At 46.8% G+C, this 20,299-nt stretch overlaps 3 protein-coding genes across 5 annotated transcripts; 1 reads left to right on the top strand and 2 right to left on the bottom strand.

Annotated features, from left to right (window-relative positions):
- Positions 1-2,153: 2,153 nt before the first annotated feature.
- Positions 2,154-7,246, bottom strand: LOC104582943 (histone-lysine N-methyltransferase family member SUVH9-like). 3 transcript variants are annotated; one of them, XM_024459346.1, is made up of 4 exons: positions 4,404-7,246; positions 3,716-3,777; positions 2,906-2,970; positions 2,154-2,802 (listed from the first exon to the last, which is right to left on the bottom strand). In XM_024459346.1, exon 1 carries the CDS (start codon positions 7,090-7,092, stop codon positions 4,969-4,971), a length of 2,124 nt encoding a protein of 707 aa, XP_024315114.1. In that variant the 5' UTR covers positions 7,093-7,246; the 3' UTR covers positions 2,154-2,802; positions 2,906-2,970; positions 3,716-3,777; positions 4,404-4,968. The 3 variants fall into 3 exon arrangements, with proteins under 3 accessions (XP_024315114.1, XP_024315115.1, XP_024315116.1); XM_024459347.1 differs by having other exon boundaries at positions 2,154-2,786; XM_024459348.1 differs by having other exon boundaries at positions 2,154-2,698.
- A 2,197-nt stretch (positions 7,247-9,443) lies between these two features.
- Positions 9,444-10,976, top strand: LOC100844860 (probable 2-oxoglutarate-dependent dioxygenase ANS). Its single transcript, XM_003564975.4, has 2 exons — positions 9,444-9,828; positions 9,954-10,976. Exons 1-2 carry the CDS (start codon positions 9,559-9,561, stop codon positions 10,785-10,787), a joined length of 1,104 nt encoding a protein of 367 aa, XP_003565023.1. The 5' UTR covers positions 9,444-9,558; the 3' UTR covers positions 10,788-10,976.
- Positions 10,977-11,431: 455 nt separating this feature from the next.
- On the bottom strand, positions 11,432-16,332 carry LOC100845168 (putative cullin-like protein 2). The gene is made up of 9 exons (XM_003564976.4): positions 16,084-16,332; positions 14,464-14,634; positions 14,271-14,364; positions 13,180-13,365; positions 13,027-13,074; positions 12,723-12,908; positions 12,549-12,635; positions 12,080-12,166; positions 11,432-11,994 (listed from the first exon to the last, which is right to left on the bottom strand). The coding sequence occupies exons 2-9, from the start codon at positions 14,607-14,609 to the stop codon at positions 11,908-11,910; spliced, it is 921 nt and encodes a 306-aa protein (XP_003565024.1). The 5' UTR covers positions 14,610-14,634; positions 16,084-16,332; the 3' UTR covers positions 11,432-11,907.
- Positions 16,333-20,299: the final 3,967 nt, after the last annotated feature.

Here is a 20,299-nt window from a genome sequence, read left to right as displayed (position 1 = left end):
TATGGAACATCGATCGTACTGATGTGCCGGATTACCATCATACCCTTCGTTTATAGGCTTGTATTACCGTTATATCCCTCGATTCGCAATCATGGCTTCTTCGTTAATTCGCGATAAGAGGCTTGCTCAGGGTATTTCTGATTATGTAAGAAATTGTATTGAATTTTTTTTGCGGTTAAAAAATTGTGTTGAATTATCCGTTTAAGCCACCGTTTTGAAAAAATGCCAATGGTATAGTTGATCTTGGTCACTAGTGAGACATTGAATTGCATTTCTTTTTTAGGACTAAAGGTTTATTACATGGTTATCTTTACTCATATAATCGACTCGTTCAATAGCGCAGTACCGTCACCTTCACGCTAGATCTTTACTCGTATTATAAAACAATTAGTACCGATGGTTACACCTTCAAACCATTGTCGATTTCACACAAATCATTGAAATGAGAACAAATATCTATTAAATAGTGCTCCCTCCGATTCTAAATTGTTGTCGAAATATTACATGTATCTAGACGCTTTTTAAGAATAGATTCGTCCATATTTGGACAAATTTAAGTCAAGAATTTAGGACAAGAGTATAAACAAAAAATATTATGCTGATAATAAATAATAATTCAGCATTTAATATGAATATACTGACTTTAATCTCATGTCGATATAAATCCCTGGAGGACAAAAACTCATGTCACATAATAAAATTGCATACACTGAAAAAATAAATATTACTATTGCATGTATTAAATCTCATCCAGACTTTCTATCACATAATTAAATTGCATACTCAAATCACTTTAAGTAATCAAAATAGGTATGCACTTCATTTGAGGGAGCATGAGATCAGTAGAACTTGGAGCAGGCCAACGTGGAGCAGCATCTTATCCAGATCTGGAGTGGGGGAGTTAAACGAAAACGGGATAGTTCAGATCGTTTTGGGATCACGCAAAAGGAAGAAGAAAAAAAGGATCGTGGTTCGGTATTGTTTGGCACAACACAAAGCACAAGCGGCCGCACGCGTATTTCGAGAAGCCAGACACGATCCGCACCGATCTCTTCAAAAGTAAAGCGCGTCCTGCTGGGTCGGGTCCGGTCCGGTCCGATCCATCTTTCTGGGCCTAACCGAACTGCAGGCCCGCAAGAAGCACCGGAAAAGCTCCGCGTTTCCGTTTCCGGCATTAGCGCAACCACGTTGCTTCGCCTCATGCGAGTACTACTGCGTACGATTAGTGTCACCACGTGGAGCATCTTTTCTTTTCTTCTCCGTTCTTTTGTACAGTATACCATGGAGTACCGTGATTGTTCCTTTTCACGAACTTGTTCCAAGGTACACGAGTGCTGCAGTTTCTTAATACACGTTTGTACATTGATTTCTTTGTGTTTTAGGGGATTAATTTCTTGTTTTTTCAAACAGAAGCTTCAAGTTCTTGATACGATGCTCCTCACATGTGTGTCCTTGAGGGAGGGAAAATTGAAACGAAACACGGCCCAAATATGGCCGTTCGAGAACTAGGCCGAGGCCCATTACAGCGAGGGCCAGGAAAATAGGAGCCACATTGGAATAGACGGATACACAGAAAAAAGTGCTCCAGCACAGACCACACAGAGGTATAAACGTAGCTGACGGTAAATTACCAGAGATCACCAAATAGGTCTCCTACACCAACCTGAAACTAAGAACACCACACAGGGATGCACTCCATCATTCACCACACCACCAGAAGACACCCTAAGACAAAACCTAGCTAACTCATGAGCAACACAGTTATTGAAACGACTAGTGAACTGGAACCTAATCCCAGGATCGAAGGTCGCAATTTGCCGGATATCTTCAATGATCGATCGAAGGCCCACCAGACCTAAAAGGACCAGGGTCCAATAGCAGGTTGATGAGGCCCAGGCAATCGCTCTCTACAACAAGTGGCAGGTTACTTACTCGCTGCTTTGCTCAGTCCTTATTTGTTTGGAATTCTGTTTCAGCTTTTAATGCTTATATTTCTCTAAAAAATACTTTTTGCGTTTATACATGAAGCTGAAGTTGCGGGAACCTCCAGACGTGCTTCTCAATTTCGCGTGTAAATGGAATAACTCCTTTTAAGAGGACTAAAAGCACCAAAAGCTGAAACAGAAGAACAAACAAACAGGGTCCTTGGTCACTTTGCAATCACGTCCCAGGCAAGGGCTTTTCCATTAGCATCCCGAACAATCGCCCTACTGTATGTAACTGGCATCCACATTCAGCTTGGCCCAGCCTGAGTCCGGCCGAGTCCACTCAGAATTTTTTGTCACGATTGGGGGTTGGTTTCCAGAACTGTCAGAGAACAATGGCTTCTTCCCTTTAAGATCCGGAGCAGGAATATGATCTCTCAGGCAGATCATAGCATCGGCATAACTGAACAGAAAATGCGCAGACGCCGTAACTGAAGCGTCTCCTTTACTGAAAATGATATCATTTCTCCAGTGCCATGCCCTCCACCACACTAGCATCAGCTTTGCCCTACACTCTTCCTTCTCTTTACTTAAAGACAGCAGAACCCAGTCAGGTCCGGACCGTTTGAATTCAGAATCTTGCGGCAGCGTCCACTTCTCACGAACCGCCTCCCGCAAAGCTCTGGCTTTCGGCTCATACTGCCTTCTCTACTTCCAGTTCCATGCGAACAGGCCGGGATAAATTGAGACAATTATCCCCTTCCCCTCGGATTCTACACATAGACGTAACTTTAAAAAGGGGGGCCTGTTTTAAGTGGTTACATGTTCACATGTTCTGAAACTTTCAGTCTTTGAAAGGGCCTGGTGAAAGACCATTCTGTAAGTTGAAAGAAAAGGAGGACACAAAAACATGGAATATGCCTGAGCCAGTGAGTAAAAGAATTGGGTAGAGATCTACAACAGCACAAGCAGCAGCTCACCTATGGAACCTGCTTTGCATGCAAAACTGATGAGCAAGCTAACTTTGGTGCGGGGTTACCTATACCTGCATAAGTTCACATACGAATAAATCACTTTGGTGAGGGTATGGACAAGAAACACAATTTGTCTGGGAAGAGATCCACAATCTACAGGTTCAAGCTTAAGTCTCCCAAGAATGACGGTTGACGGCCTTCACCGATGCATTGCCCAATATGGGTCATACTTATCAATTAAGCATAACAAAGAATACGGATCCCATACGGAAAAGATCCTCAGTTATGGTTATAACTAAGCCATATTAGTTACTGGCGTAGTATGTGCGCATAAAACTCGTCCTGAACACAGTTACACATCAATTTTACGATAAAATTCTAAAATAAACATGATATCCAATGCAAGTTACATTGAGTTCTTTGTCTAACTTCTATAGATGTCTCTAATGCCAAACAGGCTCATGAAACGACCATCAATTTAACTGAGATATAGAGCATTGGCTCGTCACAAAAACAGTGTTTTGCATTGCCACAACTACTGATTGTGATTTATCATAAGAAACAAAGAAGAAAACTACAACACCTGATTTCCTGTCACTATTCAGTTAGGAACTGAAATCATAAACAGGAAACGGGGAAGTTAACATGGGAGCAGAAAATTTAACATAGAAGGTTTATATAATAATAACAACAAAAGTCAAAGCTAGTTCAGATGTGACCTTCAGCCTTAATTTTTAATCTTTGTATTTGCTGTCTCTAACTGAGCCACTTAAATCATCCACATTTTTCCTTTCAACAATGAAATCAAGAACATACTCTGTGTCAAGTTGTCTTCGACGAGCAATCCAAATACCATCTTCAACAGGCAAGCGTTTCATCTGGATGACATGGTTCAAACGGAAACATCAGTGGTACTTTTTGGCACAATACCCGAACAGTTCGATCTATGCATCGCACCCTTGCTACATTATTTTTATGCTGTCCCTATACACACAAGCAAACACTGCAGCCAGCGAGCATCAGGACGGTGCGACAGTGGGGCATTTAATTTAGAGCCGTGTTGATGCAATGTGAATGACTTCGAGCTGTGCATTTAGGCGATCTGAAGATATGCACATGGAGAATGCACAGAGTAGAACTAATGAAATAGATATAAACAGAAAGGTGAGGGAGAGTACGCAAACATAAGTGACATAGGTGAGGGAGAGTACCGCAAACATAAGTGTCATAGTTTGCGACAGTTATACCTGCGACACTATAAATATATTAATAATATACAGTTTTCGATTAAAAAAAACTGTGAACATATGGTATCAACAACTTTTCTTCTGGAACGAAGACTGCACAAAATGGTACTCTGTAGCAATCAAGCCAAAAGAAAAACGGATAACCGAAAATAAGATTACATTCAGTTTGTACTGTACAGAAAATTCACGAATAATACTAATAAATGACAATAGTACATGATATCAATAAATAACAACTGATGCTAAAGACAACTCACCAATGGCATTTGCTGTAGTCAACTTCAGGTCACATCCACAGTTTACATGAAACAAAAGAAGCATGTCACAATAGAACAGAGGACAGAACAAATTTGTATGAAGTCACAAGTAAGTTTGGATTCATCTAGAATGGAACAAATTTGAATACATTGTAGCTTTAGTTTTGACCTGATGAAATCCACCATTAGACAGTTGTTTATCACAATTTGCCAGGCATAATTACTCTGCTCCGAACTATAGCACAACGAGTCAACATTGATCTAACATAACACAAAGGTTTACTATGAAATATTCTCAGCTTCAGAACTGGGATGGGAACAAAGCAAAAAACCAGGCAGAAAAAGGAGTCACAAAATTCAGCTGGAGGTGACTAAGGTTCGGAGAGTTTGCTTCCACCACATGAATCACAGTGCGGAGTTCTTAAATATGAAGTTGTTTTTTGCCACATCAGATACAATTAGCAGTTAACACTATCTATATATCTTAACCTCCAGCGAGAGATCACCACCGGCCGTATATATTCTCAGCTTCAGAATGTTGCCGGCCACGAAGGATCACCGAGAATCAACCCTGCTGATCGATGCCGTAGTCGATGCTCAGCTCCCGCATCGGCGGGATGGTGTCCATGGCGAACACCATGAGGTGAGGGAACGACTCGTCCTCGTTGCCACGGATCACGAACTGGACGAACACATTCGGGGCGCTGCTGTGGCTGATGTAGGCAGCAAAGTTCCTCCTCCGGGACACATCGAGCACGTACCCCGGCCCCGTGATCGGCTCAGGGAACTTGTGGCCCTCCTCGTCCGGCAGCACCGCAGAGGCATCTCCCCACTCTCTCCACCTCGCCGGGAACTTCCTCGGGTCGACGAAGCAGCCCCAATCCGTCGATTGGCCGTCGTCGACAGTGACCACGTCCCCGCTGTACTCGCAGACGAAGGCGCCCGGCTGTATCAGGCCCAGCGTCCTGACGCCCCACTCTGTCTCCTTGGACCGGAACACCTCCAGCTGGTGCTCCATGCCACGCTGCGTCGCCCGGTTCAAGCAGCTCGCCGCGGGGCACCCGCACAGGGCGCCGCACTCGTACACCACCGGCCTTCCCCTGACGAGCGTCCCGTCCGCGTTGTACACCGGGCCTCCGCCGTTCTTCCGCACGCAGACGCACTTGCACGCCGCCGCCGCCGACCTAGCAGCACCACACGTCGTCCCGCAATGGCAGGCCTTGTAGCGCTTCACCGGCCTGGGCACTCGGGCGGCCCGGAAATCAGGGTGGGCAATGTACTCGAAGTCCAGGGGCGAGCTGTCCTGATCCACCTTGTTGCAGACGGGGACACGGAGCCGCTCCTTGCCCTTGGACAGGTCCAGCGAGAGGTAGCCGCGGGGCCGGATTCCGGAGGCCAGCGCGTTCCCGAGCTCCCCGGCGGCGTGCCAGACGCTGCTGCCGAGTTCGCCCTGGCCGGGGATGCGCACGAGCTTGAACTTGCAGACGTCGGGGCCGGACTTGCCGGGGCCGTAGGTGGAGCTCTCGACCTTGTAGAGGCCGTCGTAGACGTAGGCCTTGCCGCTGGGGCTGGCCTCGCAGTCGTGGGAGCGGACGACGCGCACCTCGATGCCGTACTCGCAGCTGTAGACGAGCGAGAGGTTGCCGCCCTCGAGCTTCTGGTCGGCGAAGTGCTCACCGCCGTTGCGCGGGCGGCCGCCGCTGCCGGTGTAGACGAGCACGTCGCCGCCGCCGTCGTGGTCGTCGAGGTAGCCGCCGGAGGAGACAATGCTGGTAGCGACGGGCTTGCCCTTGCTGACGACGCTGGCGGGGATGTAGCCGATGCCGCCCTGGACATGGTTGTGGAGGCCGACGACGCAGAGCTCGGCGCGGTAGAAGAAGACGTCGCCGACGAAGACGCCCGGGATGGACCCCACGATGCGCACGTCGCGGTAGAGGCCGAGCCCGCGGTCGAACATGACGCTGAGGGCGCTCAGGTCGGCGCGCTTGCGGGCGCCCTCGCCCGCGCCGGCGTCGCCGCGGTGGTAGACGACCCGGAGCGCCTCGAAGATGAGGCGCGCGCGGCGGACGAGGTTGCGGGCGTGGACGTGGTCGGGCCCCGCGGGCACGGTGGCGCGCACCATCTCGGTGGCGCCCGTGCCCCGCGCGCGCCTCTTGCCCTTGGCGGCGGCCGAGGAAGAGGCCTCCGGTGCCACCAGCGGCCGTTTGGTGGCGGCCGGCGGCGGCATAGGCGGCGTGGCGGCCGGCGGAGGCATAGGCGTCGTGGCGGTCGGCGTGGCGGTCAGCGGAGGCATAGGCGGCCTGGCGGAGACGAGGTAGGCGGAGATGGCGTCGAGGCGTTCCTGGGCGAGGCGGAGGCCGTGGACGAAGTCCGGCAGGTCGTCGGGGGAGCGCTCGAGCTCGCGTCGCAGCGCGGCGCAGAGCTCGGGGGTGACCTCGACCGTGGGGGCCGGCAGGGGCGCGTCGGGGTCGGGCTTGGGGGTGAGCAGCGGGGCGGCGGCGGCGGAGGACGATGCCATTGCAGGCAGCTGTCGTTGGCGATCGCCGGGACGGAGAGGAATCAAAGGGTTTTCTCCGGGGGCAAACAAGGCAACCAACGAACGTTGCTCCTGTGACTCACCGTCCCCGCTCCGCTGCTTGTGAGTTGTAACTTGTGTGAGAGTTGAGAGCTTTACTGCTGCGGGATCCATGTGCCGTGCCCTTGCTACTGTAGTCCTTGCTCTTGCCGTCTGGGGCGTCCCCTTTGCCTCTTCCGTGCTGTTGCACAGCCTCTGCGGATTCTTCCTTTAATTTCCCTGTGCTCCCAAATCGAGATGGGTTATGGGTTATCTGATCAAGCATTCAAGCACGCTGATTGTGATGGGAGCTGTCATACTATCTCCGTGTATAAGTAGGTGGCGTACTGGCGTGGTGGGTGTCTTTGACGCGATTCGGTGCGATTCTCCTTCCGTTTAGTTCGACGTGAGCAGTACATACTCAGTAAATACTTTCTGACATTGGCTATGTATTTTGGCGCAGAAGACAAGGGTGTGATACTGTATTGCTCGATATAATGCATTGCGATCGACAAAAGCTTCCATTTTCGACAGTTTTGCTATTCCTTAGATGACTGAGTAGATGATTCGGTGCAATTGTCCTTCCGTGAGCAATAAATACTTTCTAGCATTGGCTACGTGTGTTTCGATGCAGAGGCCAGAGGTGTGATACTTTGTGATCGCATTACTCGATATAACATTGATATGGATAAAAGCTTTCATTTTTTACGGTTTTGCTATTTCTCAGGCGACTGAGAAATAACTATTTCTTAGCGGATGATTCAGTGCAATTGTCCTTCCGTTTCGTTCAACTTGAGCAGTAAATACTTTCTAACATTGGTTGCGTGCGTTTCGGTACAGAGGCCAGGGTGTGATACTATGTGATTGTATTGCTCGATATAACATTGAGATCGATAAAAGCTTCCATTTTCGACGGTTTTGCTATTCCTTAGGCGGCCGAGAAATAACTATTTCTTAGTCGATGATAACAACATTTTGATCCAATCATTAAGATTCGTGTAAAATTAATGTACTCCCTCCGTCCAACAAATGATGTCTCAACTTTGATCAAATTTGAATGCATCTATACATTAAGTCATATCTAGATACATCCAATTAAAAACTTGAGACTTTTTTGTTGGACGGAGTGAGCAAGTCCGATAGATTAAAAAATCTTCATTGGATGCTTGCAATTGTCGAACGAGAAATAACTATATCTTAGACGATTGAGAATTAGACACTCCCAAAGTATATACTTTCTAACCGTTGCTGCAAGAATTAAATGAGTGAAATACTGTCACTCCATTGTTTTTCACATCTCTCGTCTAAATCGCATCTTTTCCCTCACGCGATGGACTAATGGGAAAGTGCAAACAAGCGTCATGACGACTTAAAATTGTAGATCGTTCCTGCTGGCAAAACTCAAAAGATAGTCTGATCTCAGACAAAAAAGGAGGGCGAATAGAGTCTGAAACATGAACATGAAGCGGTACTAATTACAATTAGCATCTCAAAAAAAATGTGATGAGACGCTGAGCAAAAAGGATGGAGAATGAAACAGTAGTGTAACAAAAAGACTTCTCGACAGACAGAGAGAGAAAAAAAGGTGGAACACCCAGAGACAGAGGGGAAGGGGATAATGCTGTCAAAAAGAAGACAGCAAGGGGAAAAAAACATGGCTGCTTTGGGCTTTGGGAAAAAGGGACGAATGGCCGGCTTTAGAAAAAGAACTGCATTTAAGTTTATCGGCCCAACGATAACCCCAACCTCATTTTTTTTTGCCTTTTGGTTTAAGCTCATTTTGGGTCAGCCAAGCCAAGAGCCCAACCAACACAAGGTGCGTCTCTCCTAACCGGAAACTTTGAAGTTTCTCACCAAAAAAAAACCCGGAAACTTTGACTGTTCAGTGCTTTTCTCTCCAAGTACTAATCCCCGCCCAAAATGCCGGTAGCGAGCAAAGGCTCTGTCACATGAGTCATGAACCACACCACATCACGCATGCAAGTCCCAATCATCACGAGATATCTTAGACTAATTCACCATCACAATTCCACAAACCCCACCCTGAAATAAGCAAACATCATCCACCACAGTCCACAGTAGTAGCTGCTGCCGTCCTGCGTCATAAAGGAGCTCCCAAATCAAATCGTGCAGCAGAAAAAGCTCGCAAAGGGAACCAAAGGCTTAAAGCGCCCTCTGCCTGCCACCAGCCTCCTCTGCTTTTGCCTTCAACGGTGGACTTGCCGGCCGCTGGATCCTATCCACAAAGCAGAGCTGGCCGTGGTTTCACCGGCACGACAATTTTCTGAACCTTCCGGAATCAATCGTGTCGGTTGTGTGATTATGTCCAACCGGTCCCTGGGATTCAGATCAGACTGATGATGATGATGATGACAATACTGGTAACCACACTGTCACTGGCTGAGTGAGCTGAGCTCGCTGCTCACCAGCAGTGGCAGCAACATGCAGCAATTAAGCAAACGAGCAATGCTAGTGCGATCAATGGTAGCCCCACACGGCCGCCCCCACCGAGAATTGGACGGCCAAGACAAATCTTGATGACACGCCCTATATGTATGTGCACCAGAAATGAAGTTCATGTAGATGTAGCTAGTCTCACAAATGGCCTCTGCCGTGTGCTCCTCGAAGCAGCAGCAGAAGGAGGAAGAGAGTGAGATTGAGATCGGGCAGGTGGACGACGTCCAGGAGCTGCAGAGGGCGTGCCTGGACACCGTGCCGGAGCGGTACATCAGGGACGGCGACGACCGGCCGGACGGCGTGAACCTCTGCGGCAAGCAGATCCCGGTGATCGACGCCGGCGAGCTGCGGCGCGGGGCGCCAGAGGAGCTTGCCAAGCTCAGGCTCGCCTGCCAGGACTGGGGCTTCTTCCAGGTGCCGCATACAAACAAAATTCGCCAATCCAACATCACCAGTTAACAACGATCGACCGTGCATAAAACCGTGTACAAATAAATCCATTACTGACATCGCCATGGCAAAGCAATTTGTACATACAGGTGGTGAACCATGGCGTGGAGCCGGAGCTAATGGAAGACATGGCGAAGCTAGCGCGGGAGTTCTTCATGCTGCCGCTGGAAGAGAAGTCCCGGTACCCGATGGCGCCGGGGGGGATCCAAGGGTACGGCCACGCCTTCGTCTTCTCCGCCGACCAGAAGCTGGACTGGTGCAACATGCTGGCCCTGGGCGTCGCCCCCCAGTCCATCCGGCAACCGGCGCTCTGGCCGACCAACCCTGCAAGCTTCACCACCACGCTAGAAAACTACTCCGCGGAGATCAGGGATCTCTGCCTGGATCTCCTCTCCCACATCGCCGAGACTTTGGGCCTCGAGAGAAGCACTTTCAGCGGCATGTTCGGCGGCGAAAAGGCGGTGCAGGCGGTACGGATGAACTTCTACCCGCCGTGCCCGCGGCCGGAGCTGGTGCTGGGGCTGAGCCCGCACTCGGACGGGAGCGCGCTCACCGTGCTGCAGCAGGACGGCGCCGGCGGGGGCCTGCAGGTGCGCCATGGCGGCGACTGGGTGCCCGTGGGACATGGCGGCGTGCCCGGCGCGCTCGTCGTCAACGTTGGGGACTCGCTCGAGGTGCTCACCAATGGCAGGTACAAGAGCGTCGAGCACCGGGCGGTGGTCGATGGAGCCGGGCGGGATCGGTTGTCCGTCGTCACGTTCTACGCGCCGGCGTATGATGTTGAGCTGGGGCCGATGCCGGAGCTTTTGGGCGATGGGGAACCCTGCAGGTACCGGAGGTTTAACCATGGGGAGTATAGCAGGCACTATGTCACCAGCAAGCTCGAGGGCAAGAAGACGCTCGATTTCGCCAAGATTAATTAGAGCAACAAGACCTATATGATGAACGTAGATGGATGGTTGATTGATCGTGTGTAGTACAGGAAGCTGGAGTAGTAGTTAAAAATCCTGATGCAGCCAATGCTCCTAAGATGCTCAACAGTGTTGTTTTGTGTGGTATTACCAGTGATCGAGCAACAATTTGCTAGTCAAAAGTATGGTTCCTTTGTCTATTGCAGCTGATCTATTTCTGGAAAACGACCCATTGCAAGCCGCCTTTCACGTCAAAAGTAAGATAAAAGAGCTTTAATCTATGACCATTCTTTTAATCTGTTGACAATTAAAAAGGAAAAACCATGCAAGAGAAATATGTCCATCAAGTCACATTTTCCCAATAAAAGTAGAGAAAAGGGCGAACCACTTGCTAAAATATGGGAACAAAAATATTGACATGTAGTGAGAATCACCCTAAGTCAGAGGTATAATTAAGATCCATGCATCATGGAACATTGTAAAAGAAGTCTTAAAAAAAGCGAAGAATTAGACTTGTGATTAAAAGAACAGGCTCTACGCAAGAACAAAAACTGGGAATATTCAGAGCATAGTTGAACTATGCAGTACTTCGAACTACAGTTTACGAATGTAGGAAGTGCACGGCAGTCGCTATTCAAAGACAACGGAGTAGCATCTAGTCATAGACGAGACAAGTAAACAAGCTTCAACCATAGACAGCATCAGAAGTACGCAAAGGCACACAGGCCATGCACCATTCATGGTGTTGTCGAACCCCCACACTTGTCCATACATATGCATCATGCAACAATGTTGGCCACTAAGAGGGTGGGTGCTATCTTGCCTAATATTAGCTAGATCAAGATCAAAATAGGCTGCATGAAAGAATCTGCAATTCTATACATTTCAAATGCAGTTGATCATAAGGGGTAAAAGACGGCATTTAACTGCACTAGAGAGTGAGAGGTATCCCCTGCGGATTCAGTATATAGAGTTTACTCTAACCGAACCTTGCTAACAAGATTCCCGGTCAACAAGTTACTAGTACCAAAAACGAGCTGCAAAAGAATTTCCCTCAGATGTAGCCTATATTCTGAAACTCCTGTATGTATGCTTGGTTATAGATGAATGTTAGCTAAAGTGCCCTTCCTTTCTACCCCATGTAGCTGGCAGAACTGTTATCTGAGCCACTGTCAATTGTCAAACGACTGCATCTGGCCAGCAGATCATCCTCCACAGTCTGGCATGAGTAAAGAAATGGTTAGACGTAATTCAGAAACAGAATATCAAGTATCAAACGATGATGAGAGTGAAACTGAGTTCACCTTGTATGTTTGAATCAAAAGTTCGCCACCAATATTTTTCTCTCTTGCATAGTTGTCATAAGTCTGCATCAATGGAGCACTAACAACCTGCAACAGGAGTGGAGGAAGTTTAAGGATCAGATATATATAGCAGTATCATTTTGCATGATCCAAGCAGCTGAATTTAAGTGACCTCAGACAATTAACACATGAGCTAATTCTAGCATATCATAGCATCGTTATCTTGCTTATGTATCTACAGTCTTCAGACACATAGATTCCATTATAGCACAAATAATCACATAACCTATTGTGAAGCAACACTATATTGCTGGTAACAAGTACAAAGGACATAGAAATTTGAAACAGAATAGGAATCATCAAATAACATGGGATGAGAAGCAATAACAAATCCCACATACTACTACTGGAAACAGGTGGGACACTTAAATACTGATAACATATTTTTTATTTCTTAAGTGAGAAGAACCTTCAAACAGAGCTCTGTGCTATCTCTCTCAGTAATACACAGATAGTGCATCAGCCTCTCAATTTCCTTCTCCATGGTATCCTGGACCTATAGACAATATATAAAGAAAATGTTCAGAAACTAACAAAAGATGTAGCACTGACTCCATGACATGTTAAGTACTATTGTAGTAACCTTGGCAAGGTAATCTGGCAGAGGGTACAGCACAATCCAATCAGAACTTTTCCTGGAGTAGTAAGAATATGTATCTTCAATAACAGTATTTTGCATTGCTGTTTTCACTTCAGAACGACATATGCCACGCATAATGCCCCTCAAGAGGTCCATGTCAACCTTACTTCCTTCACGCTCTTGACGAATCTGAATCAATTATTTATGTTATATATACAGAAGGAATGGACTTTGCTTCCATTTTCCATAAAAAAAAAAGAAGGAATGGACTTAACAAGGAATGAAAAGATGGCTATGCAAGAATTACCGAAGTCAGTAGAGCATCTGTTATTTCATTACTGAAGAAGTTAAAAACCTAGCAAAAGGATAAATGGAATAAAAGTTAGTTACATAAATGTGTATCCAACTTATAAACAAAAGAAAAAGGAATATGGAGCAAAACTACTTGCATAACACTCACCGGAGCAAAAAAAGAAGTAGCAGCAGTGTCTTCAAGAGAAGGCAGTTTTCTTTGCTCAATAAAGCAGCGGTCCAAATAGCTGAAGAAGCCAGATACACATTTGACCATGGTGCAATAGTTTGACCACATTTTCACAAGCTGTGCCAAAAAGTGGCCACCTCTCTTGTCCGATAGATGGGGTAAAACCTAAGTAAATAAATAGTGAGATAAAAGTTAACAAAGGGAGAAGGATGTATACCTCTGATGCTAATGAAAGGGGATTGCTTAGCATGTGATGCAGACAAATACATGAAAATTATATATGCATATCAAAACGTACAATCGGCATTTTGATATCATGATGGTTCTGCACTCAACTCCTTATTTATCATATATAATATATTCATGCCTGCTGTAGACCAAATAAAATAATAACACAGAAGTGATATCAAAGAGCTCTTTCAACATGCATCATAAGATTCATACATTATTTTTAATGAAGAGTTCTGTTGCAGACTCCTGTTAGGGAAAACTAAATCGGAATAGGCAGGGTTGGAGTTGGCTAGGAGTTCGAGAATTTGGGTCAGAGAGGGAGTCGGCTAGCAGATTTAGTAAGCTAAACCGGTTTAGGAATTAGGAGGGGATTTTGTATTGGGAAAAATGTAAGGAGTCCAACTGTATTAGGAAAGGTCAAGAGGCAAAACATCCAAACTTTAGGGATGCACTGTATCTCATTTTGAGCAAGCAAGAAGAATCAATCTATTCTCTCTACATCTATCCCACTGCGGGTCTAGATCCCCCCAACAAATCCCAAGTTTCCCATTTGCAACAACCCCCCAAACAAGGGGAGACATATCACAACACCATGTGTTTTCACATTATCTGGTTGCTACTTAGTTGTAGATTGAGCAAATGTGATATTAACCTTTTTTTTGCAGAGAAACACTATGATTCTGCGGAGTATTGACACAACCACTCGAACTCTTGGTTGGAACTATGTAGAATTTCAAATACCATGTCAACTAGATCTGATCTAGTGGGAAAAACTGGAAATAGAAATATTTCCTTAGCCATAAAAAACTGCGAAACAGAAACAAAGACTAACAAAGTACCATTGCACGAACACAATCTGCAAGAATGTTCTTGTAACCAACGTACATCTCTTCACAATAGTGGGTTTTCTGGACAGCCATTCGATAAGCACAACTGGAAAAAGGTAGAGGAACACATGATGAGCAGCAAGTTTAAGTGCTTCATGAATAATAGTTAAGATGCATATTACAGGGTGATTCGACAGAAACGTACTCATAGCAATTCATGTACTCAGCCACAGTAGGCCTTGTACGAGTTTCACCCCCCAAAATCTTTGAGCATGTCACGATCCCCTGTTCCAGGACCCTCCAGCCATCCTCAAAGCTGAGATGGGCGTCCATTGTTACTGCTTTGCTCATACCCAACTGAAGCAATGGAAACTATCTGCAAGAGGAATAAATACTTTGACCATCCAATAAATACTGGAGTACTATGGAAGGGCATCCTGGGCACATATATTCCTATATCGATAATACAATCCAAATTAGCTTCCTAAAAAAACTCAATAAAGCTGCAGGTCGTAGGCTACACTGAAAATGATACACCTAATTTCAATTTTTCATTTTAACACAACGTCCAGAAGCTCTCAGCCAGAGTTTATTTTCACTTTCCATAACCAAAAGTAACCATTGCCATCAAACTTGCTCACTTCCAAAGTTGACATCTTCACGCAAACTGCAAACTAGTGCCTTTTATTGATATAACCACGCTCTGATACCACTTGTGAGCGCAAAGGGGCAGCGGAAGCGGCAAAGTTCAGTGTGCGCTGATTCCTCACAAACTATTCAACAAACGCCTTCCGTGCGTGCAACAAAACTGCCTCTTGGCCCCACCCAATGAGAATTGAGAAGTACTCCCTCCGTTCGTAAATACTTGTCGCTGTTGCACTAAAACAGCGACAAGTATTTAGGAACGGAGGTAGTATTAAAGATCGTATAGAGACGATAGATCGGTTCGTATCGTATTTCTAAAGATGGCTCTGAGGACAATAGCTTTAGCGAAAGCCACAACGGAACTACTGGCGAAAGCGGCTTGAACCAGATTATGCAACATTGCCCTGTCTTACTAGAATTTACTGAATCAAGTCCGAAACCTGATCCCTTGAGCGGAGATAGAGAGCTATGTTACAAGTAAGAGCTTCCCAGGGAGGACCACTATGCATTTTAATATGCCAACCGAACAACAGTTTGATCCCACCCATGTGGCCGTATAAAAATTTATGCTGCAACTGTAAGGATCATGAGACTTCGAATATACGTTTCGACAAATATTCCAAACTTAACTATTAATAATGAGCCATGCAACGGAAATACCAGGACGAACTGCACTTCGAATTTATTTACAACCAGAAGAAGCGACATCTACATCGTTCATACGCCGGCGGAATAAGGGAAACTAGTACTAGAAGATTTAAACCATAATTCAGCATTTATTGACATCCGTAGTAAAATAACAGGGTCAGACGACCTAACCAGGGGACATGAGGGTTCACTTAAACCAGCACAGAATTCTGGCATACAAACTGCTATCAGTACTCAACCAGGCAGCAACCAAACACGCCACGAACTAGTCGGATCGGAGCATCCATCCCAGAACAAAATAACCAGACTAAAGCGCTGATAACAACGGAGATACCAGAACGAACTCGCCAGACAGTCCAAGCAAGGGCTCGCCACCAAACAACGAAATCAACCAATCTCTAGAGTCCGGATGCATCTCCGTAGGGCGGATCTAGATGTTGCGGCAGGCGGGCGTGCAACCAGAATTCCGGGGAAGTCGGTGGGGGGTTTAACTTCCAGTTCAAGTAATCATGGATGACGGGAATGCTCGTACCTTCGGTTTGGAATGGGGACGGGGTCGAGACGAGATGGGGCGACGGCGATAAGCGGCGGCGTGACGCGACGAGAGAGGGGAGGCGGAGGGGTTAGGGTTTGGAGGCCGCGGAGGAGAGAGGGGAGGAGGCTTTAGGACCGCATTGGCTCGGAATTTTGGGGGGTTTGGACTGACGGCTGGACTCCGGAGTCCGGAGAGGAAGAGGAAAAGGAAGGTAGCAACGGGTACGGTTTCGGGACGGCGGCGTGGTCGTGGATACTAGCTGCGGGTTTTGACTCTGCGTTGATGGATTAGAAAGAAAAAATAAATATTACTCGTATTATCAGTTTTCTTTTTACGTGTAATTAAGCTTTGGGGATCTAAAAATAAATATTATATCAGGGTTTTTTTGCTTTTCAGAATCACATCTAAGGATGAAACCGGATCGGATTCGTTGGATAGTACTCATAGTACATATTGGATTCGGAAACGGTGCGGATACGGATTTGGATGCGGAAACGGATATGGTACGGTAGCGGAAGGATGCCGAATGGGAAACGGATTATGATGGACGGATATTGTTTGCATAGTAGTAATAACAAAAAAATTCATAGCCATCATTTATGGTGGACCAAGATATCAAACCGTGGCTAAGATCACGAACAAACACGCTGGAAGTATGTTGGAGTAGGATATATGTTGATATCAGCTTTCCTGGGACGGGCACCCTAGGCTAGTGAGCTGCATGTAACACGTTGGTAAAAACAGATAATATCCGACTTATTAGAGTCGGATTATTCTATTATAATTTCGGATAATCCTGTATCCGCCAGATAATGCTTGTACCATATCATATATACCCTATCCGTATCCGGCCAGATAATAATTTCTCTTCCGTATCCTGACCACTTTCAACTCTGTAATCACATCTCTTTTTTTAGGTTTCTGTTGGCGCATTCGGAAACAACTAGCTGGATTCTCAAATCACTCGTCTTCTTGTTTGGAGGCCCATAAAATCGTTTTTGTTGGCCCATTATGGAAGCTGCTGCGGAGCTGGGGTTTTTAGCTGAAACATGTATGCGCATCCTTTCAGGGCCCATGAGTTTCAAAAAAAAAAACTTAGCTTCAAGCTTTCTGGGGTTCTTCACCAAATCACCACCCGTCGTATCTTCTTTTTCCGCGTTGCAGGCCGTCTGGCCACACGCTAGCCTCCATTGCTTTTAAATTTTAACAGAATTCATCAAACAAGAGGTAAATCTGAGCAGCATATTAGGCAGCTCCGTACGTTATGAGACCACATGTTTGATTTGACCAAACGGTCTAAACCGTACGTGTCTCTTTAAACTCCCCACCTAAACCAAGCATATTAGCCAGCTCCGTACTGCGTTGTGTCCTTCTGCTGACACACAGCCGGCGGGGACCTGGTCAATGCTGATGTCGCTTTCACAATGTGTTGTCCTATGTAGAAGCTGCCACGCAGCTTCTTATTTGCGCTATGTTAATTTTTCGTGAACAAAGAGATTATTGGCGGCCGTGCAGGCACTAGAGCACCGCCGGCGTTAGTTATCTCACCTCTGTTTTCTGAACGACCCTATAGGAAACTACTGTAAATTAATTAATTTCTTGGAGTAGCATGAACCGGCCGTCTCTCGGAGGAAATACGAATCGCTGAACAACACGGGTCCGCATGACTGTGCAGTCACAGTGGTGTATGTAAGCGTGCTTGCAAATGGATCTCACCGGAGTATACAGGGATCTCTTCCTCTGGCCCGGCCTGCTCTGCGCCGGCAGCTAGCTGACCCTGCGATACGAGTGGCCCGGCAAGAACGTGCATCGTGTTTACTTTACCTCGTCCCTGTTGTTGCCCTACATGGCTACATGCAGGGACCTTTAGTGTCTGGGAGAATCGTCAAGAAAGCACACGCAAATGATAATACTATGTGTCCTTGCAACTTTGCGAGTTCCAATTTTGGTAATTGTCAAAATGCCGTTCAACACAGTTCATAGGTAACCAAACAAAAAAGAAAAAGGAGGACGTGTCGAGATTTGTCTCCTGATCATCTCTCGAATTAGTTTTTGGTGGGCCGAGGTGGATTTACTGCCCGTTTGTCGCCGTGTTAACTGCGAGATCAGCCCGGCGTGGGCAACTGGCCTGAGGCAGAAAGTTTCAGATATCGTTCTAGAAACATCGATCAGGGGGCCGGGAGAAACACATCTTCGTCGCCTGCTGGAGCTACCTGTAGTATACTGTATGTTTGGACTGCCCGACCCGAGCTGAACTAACTCCTGGTACTGGTAAAACTCGATACATACCATTCAAAATAAACACCAGCTACTGTGAATGCGCCAACGATTTTAGAGAAACCGTCCAGGATGCAGGACGGGGGCTGTGTGATGATGCACGCGTGCTTGCATCATGGCCTCATGGGCGAGCGAATCAGATGCCGATTCCAGCACATGTGGTTCCCTCCTGCTGGGCCCGGTCTCCCTGCGTGCAGTTTTCTCGGCCCAATCAGCAGCCCTGCCGCTGTGCAGGCCGAACAGCGGCCCACCCACCCCCACGGATCCATCCACAGCAGCAGTCGGCAGTCGGCAGCAGAAACGACTGTTGCTCCTGCAGGCTGCCGGAGCAGGGCGAGCACGTTTTTCTGATTCCCCGGTCCGGTGCCATCCGTAAGATGGGGCATGCGACGACATGGACGTGTGCCTGCCTCTTTTTACATGCCAACTCGGGAAGAGCACGCACGGACTCCTCTCCATCCTTTCTTCCCTGGCTAGCTAGAGCTCTCTCTCCTCTGGTTGGCTCCCTGGCTGCCGAATCATGCAAGTACCTTGGACCTTGGAGTAACCCTGCTTTGTGTGCATGTCCTCGATCAAAATGTCCACTCAGCCTAACTTAGTTGTGGTTCTTGGTTCAAATCCTATACTTGACATGGGTGTCACGTTAACCGATGCTATTCTTTCAGTGTTAGGTCATGTAGTGTGTTGCTCAAAAAAATCGTGGCTAATAAAATTGCATTTTAATTATAATGGAAAAAAATTAGTGGCACTTATCCGGGCATGTATACAAGTTATATATACTAACGGGATGCATGTGCATTTGTATGGACATCTAGATGGTTCTTTTTTACGTTACGCATGCGGACACGTACCTCAAATTTTTTTCAGGGTCTCCGGCGCATCTGTTTTTTTCTCTCATAAAAATCCACTCCCGTTTTTGCTACAGCCGATTTAACTTCGTCTCCAGGAGTTCCATGGCCCGCCACAAAACCCTCACAAAAGCACACGCACGACAAGTGTCGTCGAGCTTTCCCATAGAATGGTATTGACCGCGTCTCGGGAAATGCAAGGTTACTTGGGATCGAGTTTGTCGTCGTCCTAAAATCTATGGAAGCCTTGGGGGTATATCCAAACGCAAATTAATTAGTTCGGCATTCCGCCTCCATGGACCAGGTATGAAGGAGGTGGGTCCCATCGAGTTTATTGGTGTCATCTGTCGTCAATCGAAAATAGCCGTGTACCTCATCTTCGAGCAAGTGCCGATTATTCAAAAATGAATGTAAACCTCCATGTGCCACAGATTGTAGGATGTGTTCATAGCTGAGCTTCGAGGATTGGTGGGAGATCATCGCATCTTTTGGTGCCCGTCCCGGTGGGGGCCTTCGCACATTTTATTGATCATCGTCAAGCTTTTGAGTTTCGGAAGGAGCACAAAACAAGGGTCAAAGACCTTGGTACCCTAGGAAAAATGTAACTGCCGGCTTAGTCGCTTGTTGTTGTCTCACGAATATGAGGTCCTTGCATGGATCGAACGTGCATGGTCAAAGGGAACATGGAACTGCCGGCGGGTTTCCTCGGCAGCCGGTGTATAATTGCTATCATCTTTATCAATAGATGAGGCCAAGATTTGTCCCTAAAAAACCTTGATTTCCCCATATTTTATGGTTCAATCATGCATGCAAACAAATCGGCACACCTGACGCAGACCAACAAACCTCTGCCTCCGAGGTTTCTTTAATTTCTTGGTCCATCATCTGGACTCAGAACACAGACACAAACTTGCAGAGAACCCTTATTTTTTAGAAGGAAGTCCCAAAGAATTTTATATACCTGGAATCTTGTTTTCTTACCCTAGTAGATGCAAATGGCATGCTAGCTGCTATAGCTAGTAGCTCGATCGCTTCTCCTACGAATAATTTATTCCCCCCCATAGCCAGCACCAGCATCAAATTATTGT

Source organism: Brachypodium distachyon, chromosome 2 (assembly GCF_000005505.3).
Source record: "Brachypodium distachyon strain Bd21 chromosome 2, Brachypodium_distachyon_v3.0, whole genome shotgun sequence".
Lineage (NCBI taxonomy): Eukaryota > Viridiplantae > Streptophyta > Magnoliopsida > Poales > Poaceae > Brachypodium > Brachypodium distachyon.
The sequence above is the reverse complement of the archived record's forward strand: the minus strand, read 5'-3'. Positions and strand labels throughout refer to the sequence as shown.